At 42.4% G+C, this 15330-nt stretch overlaps 2 protein-coding genes and 3 pseudogenes across 3 annotated transcripts in view; all 5 read right to left on the reverse strand.

Annotated features, from left to right (window-relative positions):
- Window positions 1–173: 173 nt before the first annotated feature.
- Window positions 174–1854, reverse strand: LOC108620838 (hexokinase-2 pseudogene; annotated as a pseudogene).
- Window positions 1855–2008: 154 nt separating this feature from the next.
- On the reverse strand, window positions 2009–3537 carry LOC149270374 (hexokinase-like protein pseudogene; annotated as a pseudogene).
- On the reverse strand, window positions 3537–5501 carry LOC149270375 (hexokinase-like protein). Its single transcript, XM_089462590.1, has one exon. It carries the CDS (start codon window positions 5199–5201, stop codon window positions 3825–3827), a length of 1377 nt encoding a protein of 458 aa, XP_089318716.1. The 5' UTR covers window positions 5202–5501; the 3' UTR covers window positions 3537–3824.
- Window positions 5502–5636: 135 nt separating this feature from the next.
- On the reverse strand, window positions 5637–7084 carry LOC108621834 (hexokinase-like protein pseudogene; annotated as a pseudogene).
- Window positions 7085–7213: 129 nt separating this feature from the next.
- The window catches only part of tx (Helix-loop-helix protein delilah taxi), a 31360-nt gene continuing 23243 nt past the window's right edge, over window positions 7214–15330 (reverse strand). For both annotated transcript variants that reach the window (XM_089462592.1, XM_018019388.2), the window contains exon 2: window positions 7214–8799. In XM_089462592.1, coding sequence (XP_089318718.1) covers window positions 7546–8799 — 1254 coding nt within the window. In that variant the 3' untranslated portion in view covers window positions 7214–7545. The remainder of the gene's footprint in view (window positions 8800–15330) is intronic.

A 15330-nucleotide genomic window follows, 5' to 3' on the forward strand; every position in this document is an offset into this window, starting at 1 on the left:
ATACATATATCAGATTTCCAAGTTCCAAACCTCAATTTTTGAGTAAAAAATTGCTTAGTCAAAACATTTTATGATGAGCTTGCGTACAGAGGCTGTCTGCTATATGGATGGGTCTGCAGCCAACTGGCTGCTATGAAACTATAAGAGTAAGGCATTTTGAACAAGTTGAGGCGTTAGGGTATCGAGTAGTTTTTTAGTTAGGTAATTCTTAAATACAAAAACAAATCAAGTGCGATTTTATGGGTTCCACTGATGTATTACAAAGTATATACCTATTGCGATGGTTCTGTCATAAAAATACTTAAAAGTCGATATATTTTTGAAACAAGTCTTTGAGAGGATTATCAAAAGTGCCTGAATGTCCAAATAACTTTCTGGATAAAGCGACGCACTGTTGGCATGCCTGCTGGTGCGGATGCTTTTAGAGGACACGAACTTGATTGTTTTTCTGGAGGCAAGGCTTTCGGTGGATTCGGTGGACGTCGAGTGTAGACGGCAGCAGTTAAAGCCGCACCACGACCCGAGCCATCTTTGGAAAGACTCAGCTCAAATTTTGCCGAGCCCTTCAACAGTAATTTCATGTTTTCCAGTAACAGCCTATGATAATGCGGATGAAAGCAATACACACTCCCATCAATGCCCACTGCTATGTCCTTGACTTTTGTTTTCTTGATCAAAGAGACCAGTCCACACGCTGCCAGCTTGGCGGATCGTGTGGATATCGTTTGGCATATGTGACGCAGACAGAGTAAATCCTCCTCGCTAGTTCCTCTGACGCCTAGCTCATCCATCACTTTGCAGGCGTTGCGCACTCGGCCCGGCTTGTCGGACTCGATTTCACTTAAAAAGCGAGTATCGAACTTCTCCCTCTCACGAAGAATCTGAGACGTTGCATCCTTGAAGAGGACGCCCTTGTCCATCAGCTCCACTACAATGTGGCGCACCAGCTCGCCCATATACTTACCAGAGATGCACTTCTCGAACACCTGTTTTGTGGGATATAAGGACTCCCTGTCCACTGCCTTATCGAAGGAAGTGCGAACAAAATCTAGCTCACCATTCTCCCCAAACGCGCCCCACTCGCAGTTGATGATCATATGGGGTTTTGTGCTGGTCTGATATGCCGGAAACATTTCCACGTTTGACGTTTTCTCCACGTAGCAGGCGTTTGTTCCCGTGCCCAAAATCATTCCGATTTTGCAATTCTGCTTCTGAAAAGCGCAGGACATCAAAGTTCCCGTCGTATCGTTGAGAATGGCGACAATATCGACTTTGAAGTCGCCTCGACGGCTGATGGCTTCTCGAAGCATTTCAACAACGTTCTTGTTAACCACTCCCTCAGACTTGAAGCCTTTCGTCCAAGTAACCAGAATTCCTTGATCAATACCAATATGTTTGCATGGAAAGGAAAATGTGAAACCAAGGGGCAAATTGTCATTTTCTATTTTGTGCTCCTTGCAAAACTGGGCTATGCTCTCGGCAAGAAAATCAAACAATTTTATTCCCGGGCCCTCCATAATTGCCTTGCTAATGGCATATGTCTTGCTGATTACATCAATTTCCTTTGCGGAAATTAAGTTAGCCAATAGTACGCGAAAATTTGACCCACCAAGATCCAGTGCTAGGTACCTTCCCCTTTCGTTACCAGTGGGAAAGTCTTGCACGCAGGTCTGGAAGCACTTGATCGAAGCACTCGAATGTGTCTCCTTTGCAAGACCCATATAGATTTCATTGGTCATAGCTTGAACAATTTTTCTCATTGCCCCTTCATCTAGCTCGAACTGTCGACAGATTTCGTAAGCTTCTGGAAACTTCTTCTCTAATTTACCCATCGCCATCGCCCAGATGCCTTATGAGCTTGACGTAGACGTAGAATTTGTTGAGCTTTTTCAAAATATAAATACATAATTCTTTACCGAGTGCTTAGATTGTCATATGAATATACAAACATAATTATATCCCGACGTGAAAAAAACAAGGGCAACTTTAAAAGGAAAAGAATGCAAAATTAGCTATTTTATAAAAAATGTATTATATCGAAATAGTTAAATAAGTGTATCAGAATTATACAAAAACACAAGCTACGTGATGATTATTTTTTTCTGTTTGAGTGTTGATGTTAGACCAGCAACAATAGCAGCACCCACTCCTGGACTATCATCTGAGTTGACGATCTCAAATTTATTTTGGGGATCGGTCAGCAGTAAGGTATACTTATTAAGACTCTCTTGGTAAGTGGGATACAGTCGATATACTCCACCATCAACAGCAATTGTAATTTTGGGGTAGTTCATCCGATTGATCAGACAGGCTAAGCCAGCAGCTACCAGCTTGGCGGAGCGAATTCCAACTATCTTGCATATGAATCGTAATGTGGCCAAATCACGTTCATTGCAGTTATGAATACCGAATTTGTCCATGACCTTCTGAGCTTGTGTGTAAACATTTGGTGGATCTGACTCGATATCCATAATTGACTTCATTTCCATTTTCCATTCAATGCCGATATAGGCCATGCTCGCACCTTTAAAAATGACTCCCATATCTATTAGACGCACAACTATGAGGCGCACCAATTCACCCAAATTCAGGGTACTGATGCATTTCTCAAAATACTTCATGCCCGGATTGTTGGAGTTCGCATCAATAATCTTGTCGAACTCATTGCGCACAAAGTCTAAGTGGCCGTTGGAACCAAAATTGCCCCAATCAGTGTTGACGATCATCAGCGGTTGCTTTGACTCCTCTTCAATTCTTTCACATGCTTCAGCCTGCTCCACATAGGCGGCATTTGTGACTAATCCTACTATAAGACCCATTTTGCAATCGGGACAAGACCAGGCGAGTGCCATCAGAGAACCGGTAGAAATGTTAACAATCGAGTTTAGGTTTATTTTTACATCCTCGTACTCATCCAAGGCATTCCGTAGTAGCTGTACCACATTCTTGCCAATGGCGCTTTGAGCACCGTACCCCTGAGTCCATCTGATCAGAAGGCCCACATCCAGCGATAGCTGGTTCAGGTCGAAAGCGAACGCAATTCCCATGGGCAAGTTATCCTTTTCCACTTTTTTAGCTCTGACAAATATTGCAATATTCTGAGCTAAAAAATTAAAAAGTGTAGTGCCCCGAGATGCGGCTATCGTATGTGGTATGATAACGCATTTAGAGCTCATATAGACGTCATTCTCGCTGCTGAATTTGACCAGCATAATGCGGCAGTTGGAGGGCCACATCTCTAAGGCAAGGAAACGACCTCGTTCATCTCCCGTCGGCAGCTGCTGGACATAACTCAGCCAACAGGGTATGGAGGACCGACTATGGGTATCCTTGCCCAGACCGTTCAGTAATTCACGCGTCATTGAGTTCCGGATGGTCATAAGGGCGTCCTCGCTGAGCATAAACGGCTTTAATATTTTCCATGCCTCCGGAAAGTCAGTTTCAGGATCATATTTCTGCATCTTCGAGAAGAAACGTGAATTTTGGAATTTTTTATTTTTTTTATTTTCTTCTTTATATATATAAATATATATATATTTTTCAATTTTTCAATTGAACAACATTTTTTGGATTGAGTAATATTTTGTAATATATTTACAATTTGAAACTGATTAAAAAGCAAAAAGTGTTTATGAAAATTGCTTGATTGAATTTATAAACAAGCCCGAGTAGGGGTGGTCCAATCACAGCCAGCACCGTCACTTCACTGCTCTGACACCACTTGCAACATTTGCAATAGAACATCTTTCAAAATAATATATGACTTTTATCAAATATTAAGTGTACTTGTGCATGTTAAAAGCATTTAATAATTTATTCAGAATTTAATCAATATTTTCAATGACTTTTACTTTCGATGCTAGACCAGCTACGATAGCAGCACCCACCCCTGGGCTGTCTTCTGAAATGACATACTTAAATTTGTTCTGTGGGTTGGTCAGCATTAAGGTATACTTGTTAAGATGTATCTGGTAAGTGGGAAACAAGCGGTATACACCTCCATCGACAGCGATCGAAATGTTAGGGTAGTTCATCCGATTGATCAGGCAGGCTACGCCGGCGGCTACCAACTGGGCAGACCGGAGGCTGACTATCTGGCATATGAACCGTAACGTTGCTAAGTCTCGTTCGCTGCAATTTCGGATACGAAACTTTTCCATGACTAACTGCGCACTTGTATAAACATTAGGTGGATCCGATTCGATAGCCATAATCGATTTCATCTCCATTTTCCACTGAATATCAAAGTAGTCCATGCTCGCACCCTTAAAAATTACTCCCATTTTCATTAGACGCACGACTATGAGGCGCACAAGCTCGCCCAAATACAACGTGCTGATGCACTTCTCATAAAACTTCATGCCCGGTTCGTTGGACACTGCGTCAACTAACTTGTCGAACTCATTGCGTATGAAGTCCAAATGGCCATTGGCTCCAAAGTTTCTCCACTCTGTGTTGATGATCATCAAGGGTTGTTTTGTATTCCCTTCATACATTTGGCACGCATCAGTCTGCTCCACATAGGCGGCATTTGTGGATGTGCCTACGATCAAGCCGATCTTACAGTTGGGATACGACCAGGCAAGCGCCATCAGTGTTCCGGCGGAAATGTTGACAATTGAATTCAAATTTATGCGTATATCCTTGTACTCATCCAACGCGTTCTGCAGCAGCTTCACAATGTTTTTGCCCACCGCGCCTTGAGCACCATAGCCCTTGGTCCATCTAACCAAAATACCCACATCGAGGGCTAGCTTGTTGAGCTCAAAAGCGAACGCGATTCCCATTGGGAGATTATCTTTCTCAACCTTTTTATCTCTCACAAATATCGCTATGTTATGGGCCAGAAAGTTAAAGAGCGTAGTGCCCCGCGATGCGGCTACCGTATGGGGCACTATGACGCACTTGGAGCTCATGTAGATGTCCTTTTCGCTGCTAAACTTGACCAGCATAATGCGGCAGTTGGTGGGCCACATCTCCAGGGCAAGGAAACGCCCTCGCTCGTGCCCTGTCGGCAAATGCTGTACGTAACTAAGTAAACAGGGTATTGAGGATCGAGCGTGCATGTCTCTGAGCAGACCGTTCTGTAATTCACGTGACATTGAGTTTCGGATGGATATCAGAGTCTCGTCGTTGAGCATAAATGGCTGTAATAATTTCCACGCCTCTGGAAAGTCTATTTCGGGATCATATACTTCCATCTTATTCAAAAAAATATTTACGGGAAATTTTGATTCTGATTCTGGAAAGTTATGCTGTATTGTCTGCCTTTTTATAGTGTTGAATGAAACAAACAATTTCGATACAAATATATTTTGAAGTTTATTTAAATTGATAATTTCGTATTAGTTAGTTGTACTCGTTGACGATTGAAAAAAAGTATGGTAAATCTGAAAAGATCTACTGTTAATTAATGACTTAACTGCCCCTTTTTGCGTATTATTCCCTAATCTTTAAAAGTTATGGTTCTTATTAAGAACTAATTTCAGAATTAGAAGTAGTGCATTTAGTGAGGAGCACATAAATGGACGGACGGATTTTAGCTAACTTAACTACTCTGACGGAGGCCAAACGTCCAGTATGTTAGCTTTTTTAATAGCTCTGATTACTTGAATCGCTGAAGTCAGAGCGCACAATTTCTAATAGCTATTAAATATGTGGATGTATTTAAGTAGTTCAATATTCAATATCAGGATCAAAAATTTTACATGAAAACGTCTTATTTGGATGATAATGTTGATGCTAGACCAGCCACAATGGCAGCACCCACTCCTGGACTGTCTTCTGAGGCGATGATTTCAAATTTGTTCTGGGGATTTGTCAGCATTAAGGTATACTTATAAAGGTTCTCCTGGTAAGTGGGATACAAGCGATATACACCACCTTCAACCGCAATTGTAATTTTGGGGTAGTTCATCCGATTGATCAGACAGGCTAAGCCAGCAGCTACCAGCTTGGCGGAGCGGAGGCCGACTATCTTGCATATGAAGCGTAAAGTGGCCAAATCACGTTCATTGCAGTTATGAATACCGAATTTGTCCATGACCTTCTGAGCTTGTGTGTAAACATTTGGTGGATCTGACTCGATAGCCAAAATCGACTTCATTTCCATTTTCCATCGAATTCCTATAGACTGCATGTTTGCACCCTTAAAAATGACTCCCATATCTATAAGACGCACAACTATAAGGCGCACTAGTTCACCTAAATTCAGTGCACTTATGCATTTGTCATAATATTTCATTCCCGGATTGTTCGACTGATCATCAATTATCTTGTCGAACTCAGTGCGCACAAAGTCCAAGTGACCGTTAGAACCAAAATTACCCCAATCGGTGTTGACGATCATCAGGGGGTATTTTGTATCCTCTTCAAACCTTTCGCACTCGTCAACATGCTCCACATAGGCGGCATTTGTGGCTAATCCAACAATAAGGCCAATTCTACATTCGGGACAGGACCAGGCGAGTGCCATCAGGGAACCGGTGGAAATGTTAACAATCGAGTTCAGGTTTATTTTTACATCCTTGAACTCATCCAAGGCGTTCCGCAGCAACTGCACCACATTCTTGCCAATGGCGCTTTGAGCACCGTACCCCTGAGTCCACCTGATCAGAATGCCCACATCCAGCGACAGCTTGTTCAGGTCGAATGCGAACGCAATTCCCATTGGAAGATTATCCCTCTCAACTTTTTTTGCTCTGACAAATGTTGCAATATTATGGGCTAAAAAATTAAAAAGCGTAGTACCACGAGATGCAGCTATCGTATGTGGTATGATAACGCTTTTGGAGCTCATGTAGATGTCATTCTCACTGCTGAATTTGACCAGCATAATGCGGCAGTTCGAGGGCCACATCTCTAAGGCAAGGAAACGACCTCGTTCATCTCCCGTCGGCAGCTGCTGGACATAACTCAGCCAACTGGGTATGGAGGACCGACTATGGGTATCCTTGCCCAGACCGTTCAGTAATTCACGGCTCATTGAGTTCCGGATGGTTATCAGAGCGTCGTCGCTGAGCATAAACGGCTTTAATATTTTCCATGCCTCCGGAAAGTCAGTTTCGGGATAGTACCTCGTCATCTTAGGGAAAGAACAAGTGTGTAAACCGTGAAATTTGTACACAGTGTTTGTATATTTGTGGACTTTGTGTGCTGTATATGTGTACTGTTGTTGCTTGTTCGGTGTACATTTGTTGAATGAAATATAATGTTTCAGTGAACAAAATGTTGTGATTTATTTACAGTATTCAAGTTGTGTATAGGGTGTAAAAAAAATGCTTTAGAGAAATGCTTAAGTGGCTAATTTGGTTATCAGAGAAACATATGGACATGGGCTGTCTGCTATGAGCATGCATGTGCAGTTACCTGCCTGCTATGACACGATGAATTCCGCGGTTATTGCTTGAATGAGGTTAGGTAAACGCGCCTTTGCTTTTAGAACTAGGTTAAACTTAAACGCAGCAAGTAACAAATTACAGATGTACATATATGTAAATAATTAATTAATTAAATAATAATCTAGGCAGCGCTCTGCTGCGCTTGTCACGTCAGAAATATATCGGAGAACTCGCCGTGCAGCAGATCCGCGAATGGATGGAAGCCGTCCAGAGCAGCCAACGGGCTGATGCAGGCCGATGGCTGCTGATCGCTGGCAAAGTCAAAGGAGTCTGTCGAGTGGTCCAGCAATCGCAAGCTCAGCTCCACATCCGGCTTCTCCAGCGTCAGGTTCATCGATATGGGCAAGTCGCCCCGGGAAGGCAGCGCGGCGTCTGCGGATACCAGCAGCTCAGGATGATAGCTGTTGAGGCAGTGCAGCGAGTCGCTGTCCGACTCCAGCAGCAGTGTGTTCAGCTCGTCCAGCGCTTGCATGCCCAGCAGGCTGTCCGTATCCAGCGCTGCGCTGCCGTGCACACTGCCGCTGCTGCTGCTGCTGCTGCTAGAGGCGGCTGAGGAGAGCGATGCGTAGGCCGAGCTGGGCGAGGAGGCGGCTGCGCAAAAGGCGGGCGAGCCCACGGAAGAGGATGCATAACACGATTCCGGCGAGCTAATGGGCACGTTTTTGGCATTTGTCATTGTGGGCGTGGCTGTTGCTGCAGCTGCCTTGGATTGCTTGCACTGGCGCTTGGCAGGCGCCTTTTTGCTGGACTTGGCTGGCTTTTTAGGCTTGGCTGGCGGCGTTGGCTCCCGCACCCGCTCCCGCTCAATGTCCAACTCCAGATCTGGCTCGGTGTCCACGCTGACGTGCGCCTCCCGGCTGGCACTCTCGCGCAGGCACTCGACTAGGAACTCGCTCTCGTAGCTGGGATCTTGCAGGGACTCAGTCAGCATGCCAATGTACTTCATGGCCAGCCGCAGCGTCGTTATCTTGGTCAGCTTCTCGTTGGTGTTGGCCGCATCCTCCCCCGTAATGGACTGCGGCACACAGTGTCGCAGGTGCTCGAACGCCATGTTGATCTCCCGCATGCGCGTGCGCTCCCTGGCGTTGGCTGTCTTCCGGCGATACTTGCTGAGCGGAGGCGCTTTCGTCTTGGCCGGGCTCTTGGCCTTGGCCGTGCTGGAGACGGTCTCTGCAGGCTGCAGCTCTAGGGCGGGCGCGGCTATCGGGGCGGGCAGATCGCTGGGCAGGCGGCGCTGTCTCTTCTGGCGCAGCGAGTACTTCTCGCCCCGTCGACTGCCTGCCGCAGTGGTTGCCTTCCGCTTACGTGAATCCTTCGCGCTCAGTGGCTCAGCTTGATCTGTGTCCAGCTCCATCTCCGAGTCGGCGTAGTTGTGCAGCTCATACGCGTCCGATTTCATCTGCAACGAGGTTCAAGAGCGAAAGTTCGCGTCAGTTCTAATATTTCATTGATTGGTTAAGTTTTTGGACGGCTGCCCGCTTCTTGAGGCGTGGGCAGGCGTGGGCTGTGCCGCCCCAGCAATCAAAAGCAATTAACAATTTGTTTGAATTGCCCAAAAATGCTGTTCCATCGCAATCGACTGCTGAACGGGGCAAACCAATGGACCGTAACGTGTCTAACCCACCCGCCAAAAAAAAAAAAAAAAAAAAAACTGCTTCGTATTGAAGTCGCAGTGGTACGCAGTGGTGCCATGGCGCGTGGTGTGGTGTGGTGTGGGCGCTTCCTTCATGCCACCGTCGTTAAAACGCAGTGAAGCCGAAAAACGCATCGACCAAAAAGTCATAAACAAATTCATTCTTAGGCAGGGCTCAGCTTTTCCAATTTGGACTTCATTAAAAGAAACTATTTTCCAATTCCTCAATCAGACGCTCTGCGCATTGCGCAATCGCAAATGCTGCGAATCGATAAACTACGACGCCTGAGTCTTAGAGTCGGAGTCTTAGGCTGAGTCTGATTGAGTGCCTCACATGTTCAATCGACGGCCTGACTCATGCCCGGGCGCCCAGAAACGGACAATGCGCACAATTCGATTCGTCAGCGGATCGCGCTGCTAATCCCAAAAAGGTTGCCTCAAGGCGGCAGCTGTGGCACTTGCAACGCGCCACTGCAAACATCTCGATTTTAATCGTTGCGCAATTGACGTTTGCCTATCAAATTTAAGGCTGTACGCGATCTCTGGCCAGTACACACGGCTATGCACATGGGCGTGGCCAATGGAGGACTGAGATTGACTGAGATATTTATTGCAACTAAAGTCTGATTCAAGCTGCCTTCGTGCAGATTGCCAGCTAGAGATATTTGATTCTTTCACATATATAAATATTTATAGAAATTTGAAATTTAACTTTCACTAAATTGTATTGCAATTGCCCTGATATTTAAGTAACTTAACTTAAATCTAAAAAAAATATTGAGGCTGTCTAACAGCAGATTACCTGATTTAAATATCTGTTTCCTTCACATAAATTTGAAATTTAAGTTTTATATATTTAGCTCCTTTAATGAGGTATTGAGACGAAAAAAATATTTAAGTAATTTAATATAAATATAAAAACTATTCTAGTTATATTTAGTTCACTAAATGGAGTAAAGAGATTGGAAAATAAGTTGTTTAATTCTAAAAAAAAAATGATTTAAAACATAAACATTTAAATTTTTCACATATTTTCAATGCATATAAAGCTTAACTTTCATATTTTTAGCTCAGTAATTACCTACTAAATATGTATTGTATTTTCGTAAATCTCAAGCCTGTTCCCAATTGAATATACTTAATTTTTTAAGTTTTAAGTTTTTTAATTGTAAATTAACTCTAGTTCATAATAAATAAATAAATAAATCTTTTTCAATCTTCTTTATTTTGCACTTGTAAAATCTATTGCATTAAAATTCCTTAATTAAACCTAGAAGTTTATTAAAGTCATTTACTTTAGATTCCTTTAGACATCAGACAGCAAAGTACTAAATCTGCTTTTGATTAATTTGTAATTCACAATATCAAATATTTTGTTCGTTTTCATCGCAGACAGAATCGATTAATTAATTTTAAGTTATTAATAGCACGGCTGAGTGTGGCCATTGTCTGAGCTGTAAAGTTCAGTAGTCTCTATGAGTAGGTCACTTAAGCAGCAACGAATTGAAGATTATGTAACAAAGTAATTATTGAAATGAACTAAACAAATTTGATACTATTTGCAGTATACACCGTATACATAGTTTTTAATTTATTCAATTGAATCAAAATGTCGAAAAAGTTGCAGTTTGCAGTTGCAAAAGTTGTCTTTAAACGTTTGCCCCACAAACAACTTGTGCAACAATGTTGCTGGGAAAGTTTTTCACTGTTTTGTTGTAGGTCGACTGTACTAAATATTTTCCATGACTTTTTCCACAAACTTTTCATTTTCTATATATTTGTTTATTCAATTTTCTATGCGGTTGCGGCTAAAGTAAAAACTGCAACTACAACAACAAACAGCTAGGGGTAGGCAGATGGCAGCTATTAATGAATGCATTTTAATGCAAGAATTAAGTTACACGAAATGTAACTTGAGGCACGTCACAGCGTCATCAACAGCAGCAACAGCAACAACAGCAACAGCAGCAACAGCAACAGCAGCAGCAACATGATGTTGTTACCGCCTAAACAATATGTCGAATGTTTCTGCACTGATGCTAACGCCCTTGCTTGTTGCTCGGATTGCGCCTTGGCCTCATAAGCAGTCAGATTAGAGTCAACTGTGCTGCAGAGGTGTAAATCTGACCAGATTGATTGCAATCAATTAGAGAGAGAGAGAGAGAGAGATAGACAGACAGATAGAGAGTGAGAGAAGGAGAGATCGTGTCAGGTTCACTTAAATGGGCAATTTAGTGCAGATTGCCAAAATTGGCAACAGATATTCTTGTACGACCCGGCCCAGTCCCAGTTGGACTTGGCTTGGCCAGTTGCTGGCACTTGTTGCATAGCTTTGACCATTCCAAGTGAATCGTGGCTTGAAACAAGTTGTTGTTGCTGTTGTTGTTGTTGTTGCTGTTGTTGTTGTTGCTGCTGTTGCTGTTGCTTGTGAATTGCTGTTGTGCGTTGTCCGTCTAACAGCATTGCACTTTTCATCGTTTACCGTTATAGCGCGCTATAAGGCCCGGACTATGCGATAGAGATCTCTCTTTTAGCCTATCCACCAGATGAATTGGCCAGCAACTAATGCTAATGCCAATGCTAATGCTCCAACTGCTCGCTGCCTATGCAATCTTCGTGTTCGACTTCCAACAGAGCCTCGAAATCCGCCACTTTCAACACGTTACAAAATAAAATAAATACAAAATAAGGAAAGAATTCACTTTGCACTGTTCGTGCCAGCTTTGATTTCTGTTGTTGCCCTCCTGATTTACATGGCAATTAATTCTTGCCACGCGACGCTGCCTGCATGAAACGCGGCTGGCTTTCTAATGCCAACGACTGCCGAATGATCTTCAACGTTCGATATCAAAATGAGAAACTATTATATTGTTATGCTATAAATGATATTTGTGATGAGACATTCAAAAAATTGTTATTGACGCATAAGAATTTCGCCAGAAATCACGAAATATGGACATGTTTAGCGTATGAGTCGCGCGATTTAAGGCGAATTCATCTCTGAACTTTGAGCTCTAAAAAATGTCAGAATATACAGATGGAAATATTTATCCCCCACTGAGTCGCAAATGTTAATAATTGATCAAAAACTGCCGTCCCCTTAGAAAATATTCATTAGATCATAAAAGTGCTATATAGTCTGGCAATTTGTAGTATTTTTCTTACACAAATAATATTTTATATCTTTTGAATTGTTATTTTGATATCCAAAAATAATTTCAAATTTTATTTTATTTCAAATTATATGTCTGACGAATGCATCGAACTACTACTCTAGAGTACTAGAAATTTGATGTGATATATAATATGCCTATTATATATCTTATGAACTTTTCCTTTATCTCTTTGTGCACCTACTAGTTTAAAGTTTAAACGAATGAATTTTTGCATTGTAATTCTCAATTCTGCCAGCTGATATACCCCTCCAGTTGTAGTTCGGGAGGCGCTCGTTACTGTAAGTGGGTGCACAAAAAGTTTACGCGACATGCAAGAAACAAGCAGCAATTAAGAGCAGTGCAAGTTCTCGGAGCCCTCCTTTCACCCTCCTTTCACCTGTTCGCCCTGTGGTTACCTGTGGCTGCTTTTGGCGCCGAAATGACGTGAAAATTAACAAGTTCCGTGTGTGGGCTCTACAAATTGCATGCGATTAGAGATATTCGCGGCTAATAAATGCTGTTCGACAAACTGCGGCAGGCGTGGGCGTGGCTGGCAGGCAGGCAGGCAGGATGTGTGGGAGGCACATACAGGATGTGGGGCTCCGGCTTTTGCACTTGCTCGCTTGTTGATTGGCGCATTCGAGGCGCACGCCGCTTAAGTTTTCAATTACGCGGCAGCACAATGCGAAAGCAATTGAAATGCGCAGACAACAAGCACAACTAACATTTCCCTCTTCTAGTAATTTTACCCAACAACAGCAACAACAAAGCAGACAAAAGGCCCGTCGTGCGTGCGCCCAGCCGTGAAGAGGCTTGGTGTAGCTCGTTTTCAAATTGTTCCATGTTTGTTTTTGTTTTTTCTTTTTTTGGGGTATTTTTTCTTTCTTTCTTTTATTGGTGTGCACTGCAGGGAGTTGCTGTCTACTCGATGTGAACTTGAACCTACTCCCTGCATTTTTGGGGATAGCCATTACAGCTGAGGCAGTTAGTTCTAGGGCCAATGGAGTTGGCTAGCAGCAGTTGACGGAGAATGAAGTGGGCCAAGCTGCATGAGCATGTACGAAATTGTTGCTGAAAGTTGAAAATTGAAAACGGAAGTGAAGCGGAATAATGCTGCTATCGATTGGCTAATCGATTACCGTGTTATCGATGGCATGGTAAGAGAAAATATTTAGCAGTGTTTAAGAAATCTACGAGACCTCTTTTCAATATTTTCAAACTTCAATTGTTTGTTTACGACTTTATTGGCGCCGGACAATAATTATATTATATTGTGCTAGTATGCATTGCCACTAAATATACTCTGATATTGGTGCACTGCTTGATTGCATTCTTCATTCAGTTTGGCCACATTCTGACTCTCAAGTAAAGCCCTTTGACCAATTGAGCAATACGCCCTTATTATTATTATTTAATTCGTAAACATATTGAGATAATCTGTGGGTCGTGGTATGCTTCCAATTCCCTCAGATTATAGGCATATGATTTACTTTTCATATAATCCAGTAGGACACAGATACAACATAGAGTAACCATTAGATGTTTGCTCCATTCTTTGGCTGTGCTAGCTTGAACTTTTGTTGTCAAGCTGATTCTTCCTTTTAGTGCTCCTCATTGGCAAGATATTAGACTATTGTAGCTCACTAAGTCGGCTCACATAGTGGAACATCGTAAAAGAATCTTCTGCTGGCTGCGCTTGCGCCTCGCCATTGGCACAGTTCTTGCCGTATGTATGCGCACATGCAACATGATAGAAATGCATTTGGCAATCTCTTTTTTCTTTTTTTGAAATTTGTTGTTTACCCGGCTCAGTTGCCCCAACGACAACAACAACAACAACAACAGCGAAGCAGACAAAAGGCGCGCCGTGCGTCCACCCAGGCGTGAAGGGGCAACAATAAGGGGCACAGGGCGTGGTATAGTTAGAGTTCTTTTTATTAGGTTATTTTATTTTTTTTTTTCGGGAGCTGCTGGGAGTTACTGTCTATTCAAAGTGCACTTGAAACTGCTGACTAGCGGCGTTCCCCAGCGCCGCCCCAGTTGCTGCAGTCGCTGCATTTTTAGGTGTAGCTATTAAATTTAGAACTATTTTGCTGTACGCTCGTCTGCACGCGAGGAAGTCAGAGCGCGGCGATCTGGTGGGGAAGGAGGCAGCGCTGGAGAACGAAGCAGAATGCATTAAATACGCGAGAAATGCTGCATTTGTTACTAACCTACAGAAGTAACGAGCAGAGAAATGAACCAAAGAATTTCTTGGCGCTTTCCACTATATTGAAATCGTTCCTTTCGACTAATGAAATAACTGTGCAGAAAAGCCATTCAAGAGCCATCATAAAAGATGTGAATGTTTCTCAAACTAATAAATTATGAATATTTGAATGTTAATATCTGAATATATATAAAAACATAAACAAATCATGCTTATGCTGCAGACTTTGCTTCCCAAATGCTATTTATGCTAGTTAATGTGCCGGCTTTATCTATCCTCTCAACGATTTTACTTCAAGCATTGTTGCTTTGTTTATTCTCCAAAGAATTAACAAAAACATTTTTTTTTTTTTTTTTTTTTTTTTTTTTTTTTTTTTGTAATTTTTGATCAACTCTAAAATTAGTTTATTGTATGCAAGTTTTGTATTCGCTTTTTTTAATGTTTTAAAATTATAATTCCTTATTTGCTTTCTGTGAAGAGCATCCAAAATCTGCAGCTCTTAGTGCGACTTTGTCATCGTTGTTGCTGTTGCTTCTTTGTTGTCGTTGTTGTTGTTGTCTCGTGCTGTTGCCAGCTGCATGTGGCCGCCTTTATTGTTTTCGTTCAGCTTTCCGCCTGCATCTCAGTTTCCATTTGCGTTGGGCTGAATTTTATTTTTAGTCCGCTTGCGGCGGGTTTCCGATTTTAATTCCTTCATTTCTATTTTTCTTTTTCCTTTATTTTTTTGTGTATTTTTATTTTTATTTTTTTTTTTCGCATCTTTCGATTTTTGTTTTATGGCTTTTGTGGTTGTTGTGCTCGTTGATTTGTTGCCATTTTTTGTGTGCGTTTTTTGTTGGCTCACTTTGCTTGAATTTGTTTGATTTTCCATTTAAGTTCAGTGTGTTTATTAAAATTGGCACACGTCGCGTATGTGTGATGTGCGTGCATCTA

This window comes from Drosophila arizonae, chromosome 2 (genome assembly GCF_054131065.1).
Source record: "Drosophila arizonae isolate 15081-1271.41 chromosome 2, UAZ_ARI_1.0, whole genome shotgun sequence".
NCBI classification, from domain to species: domain Eukaryota; kingdom Metazoa; phylum Arthropoda; class Insecta; order Diptera; family Drosophilidae; genus Drosophila; species Drosophila arizonae.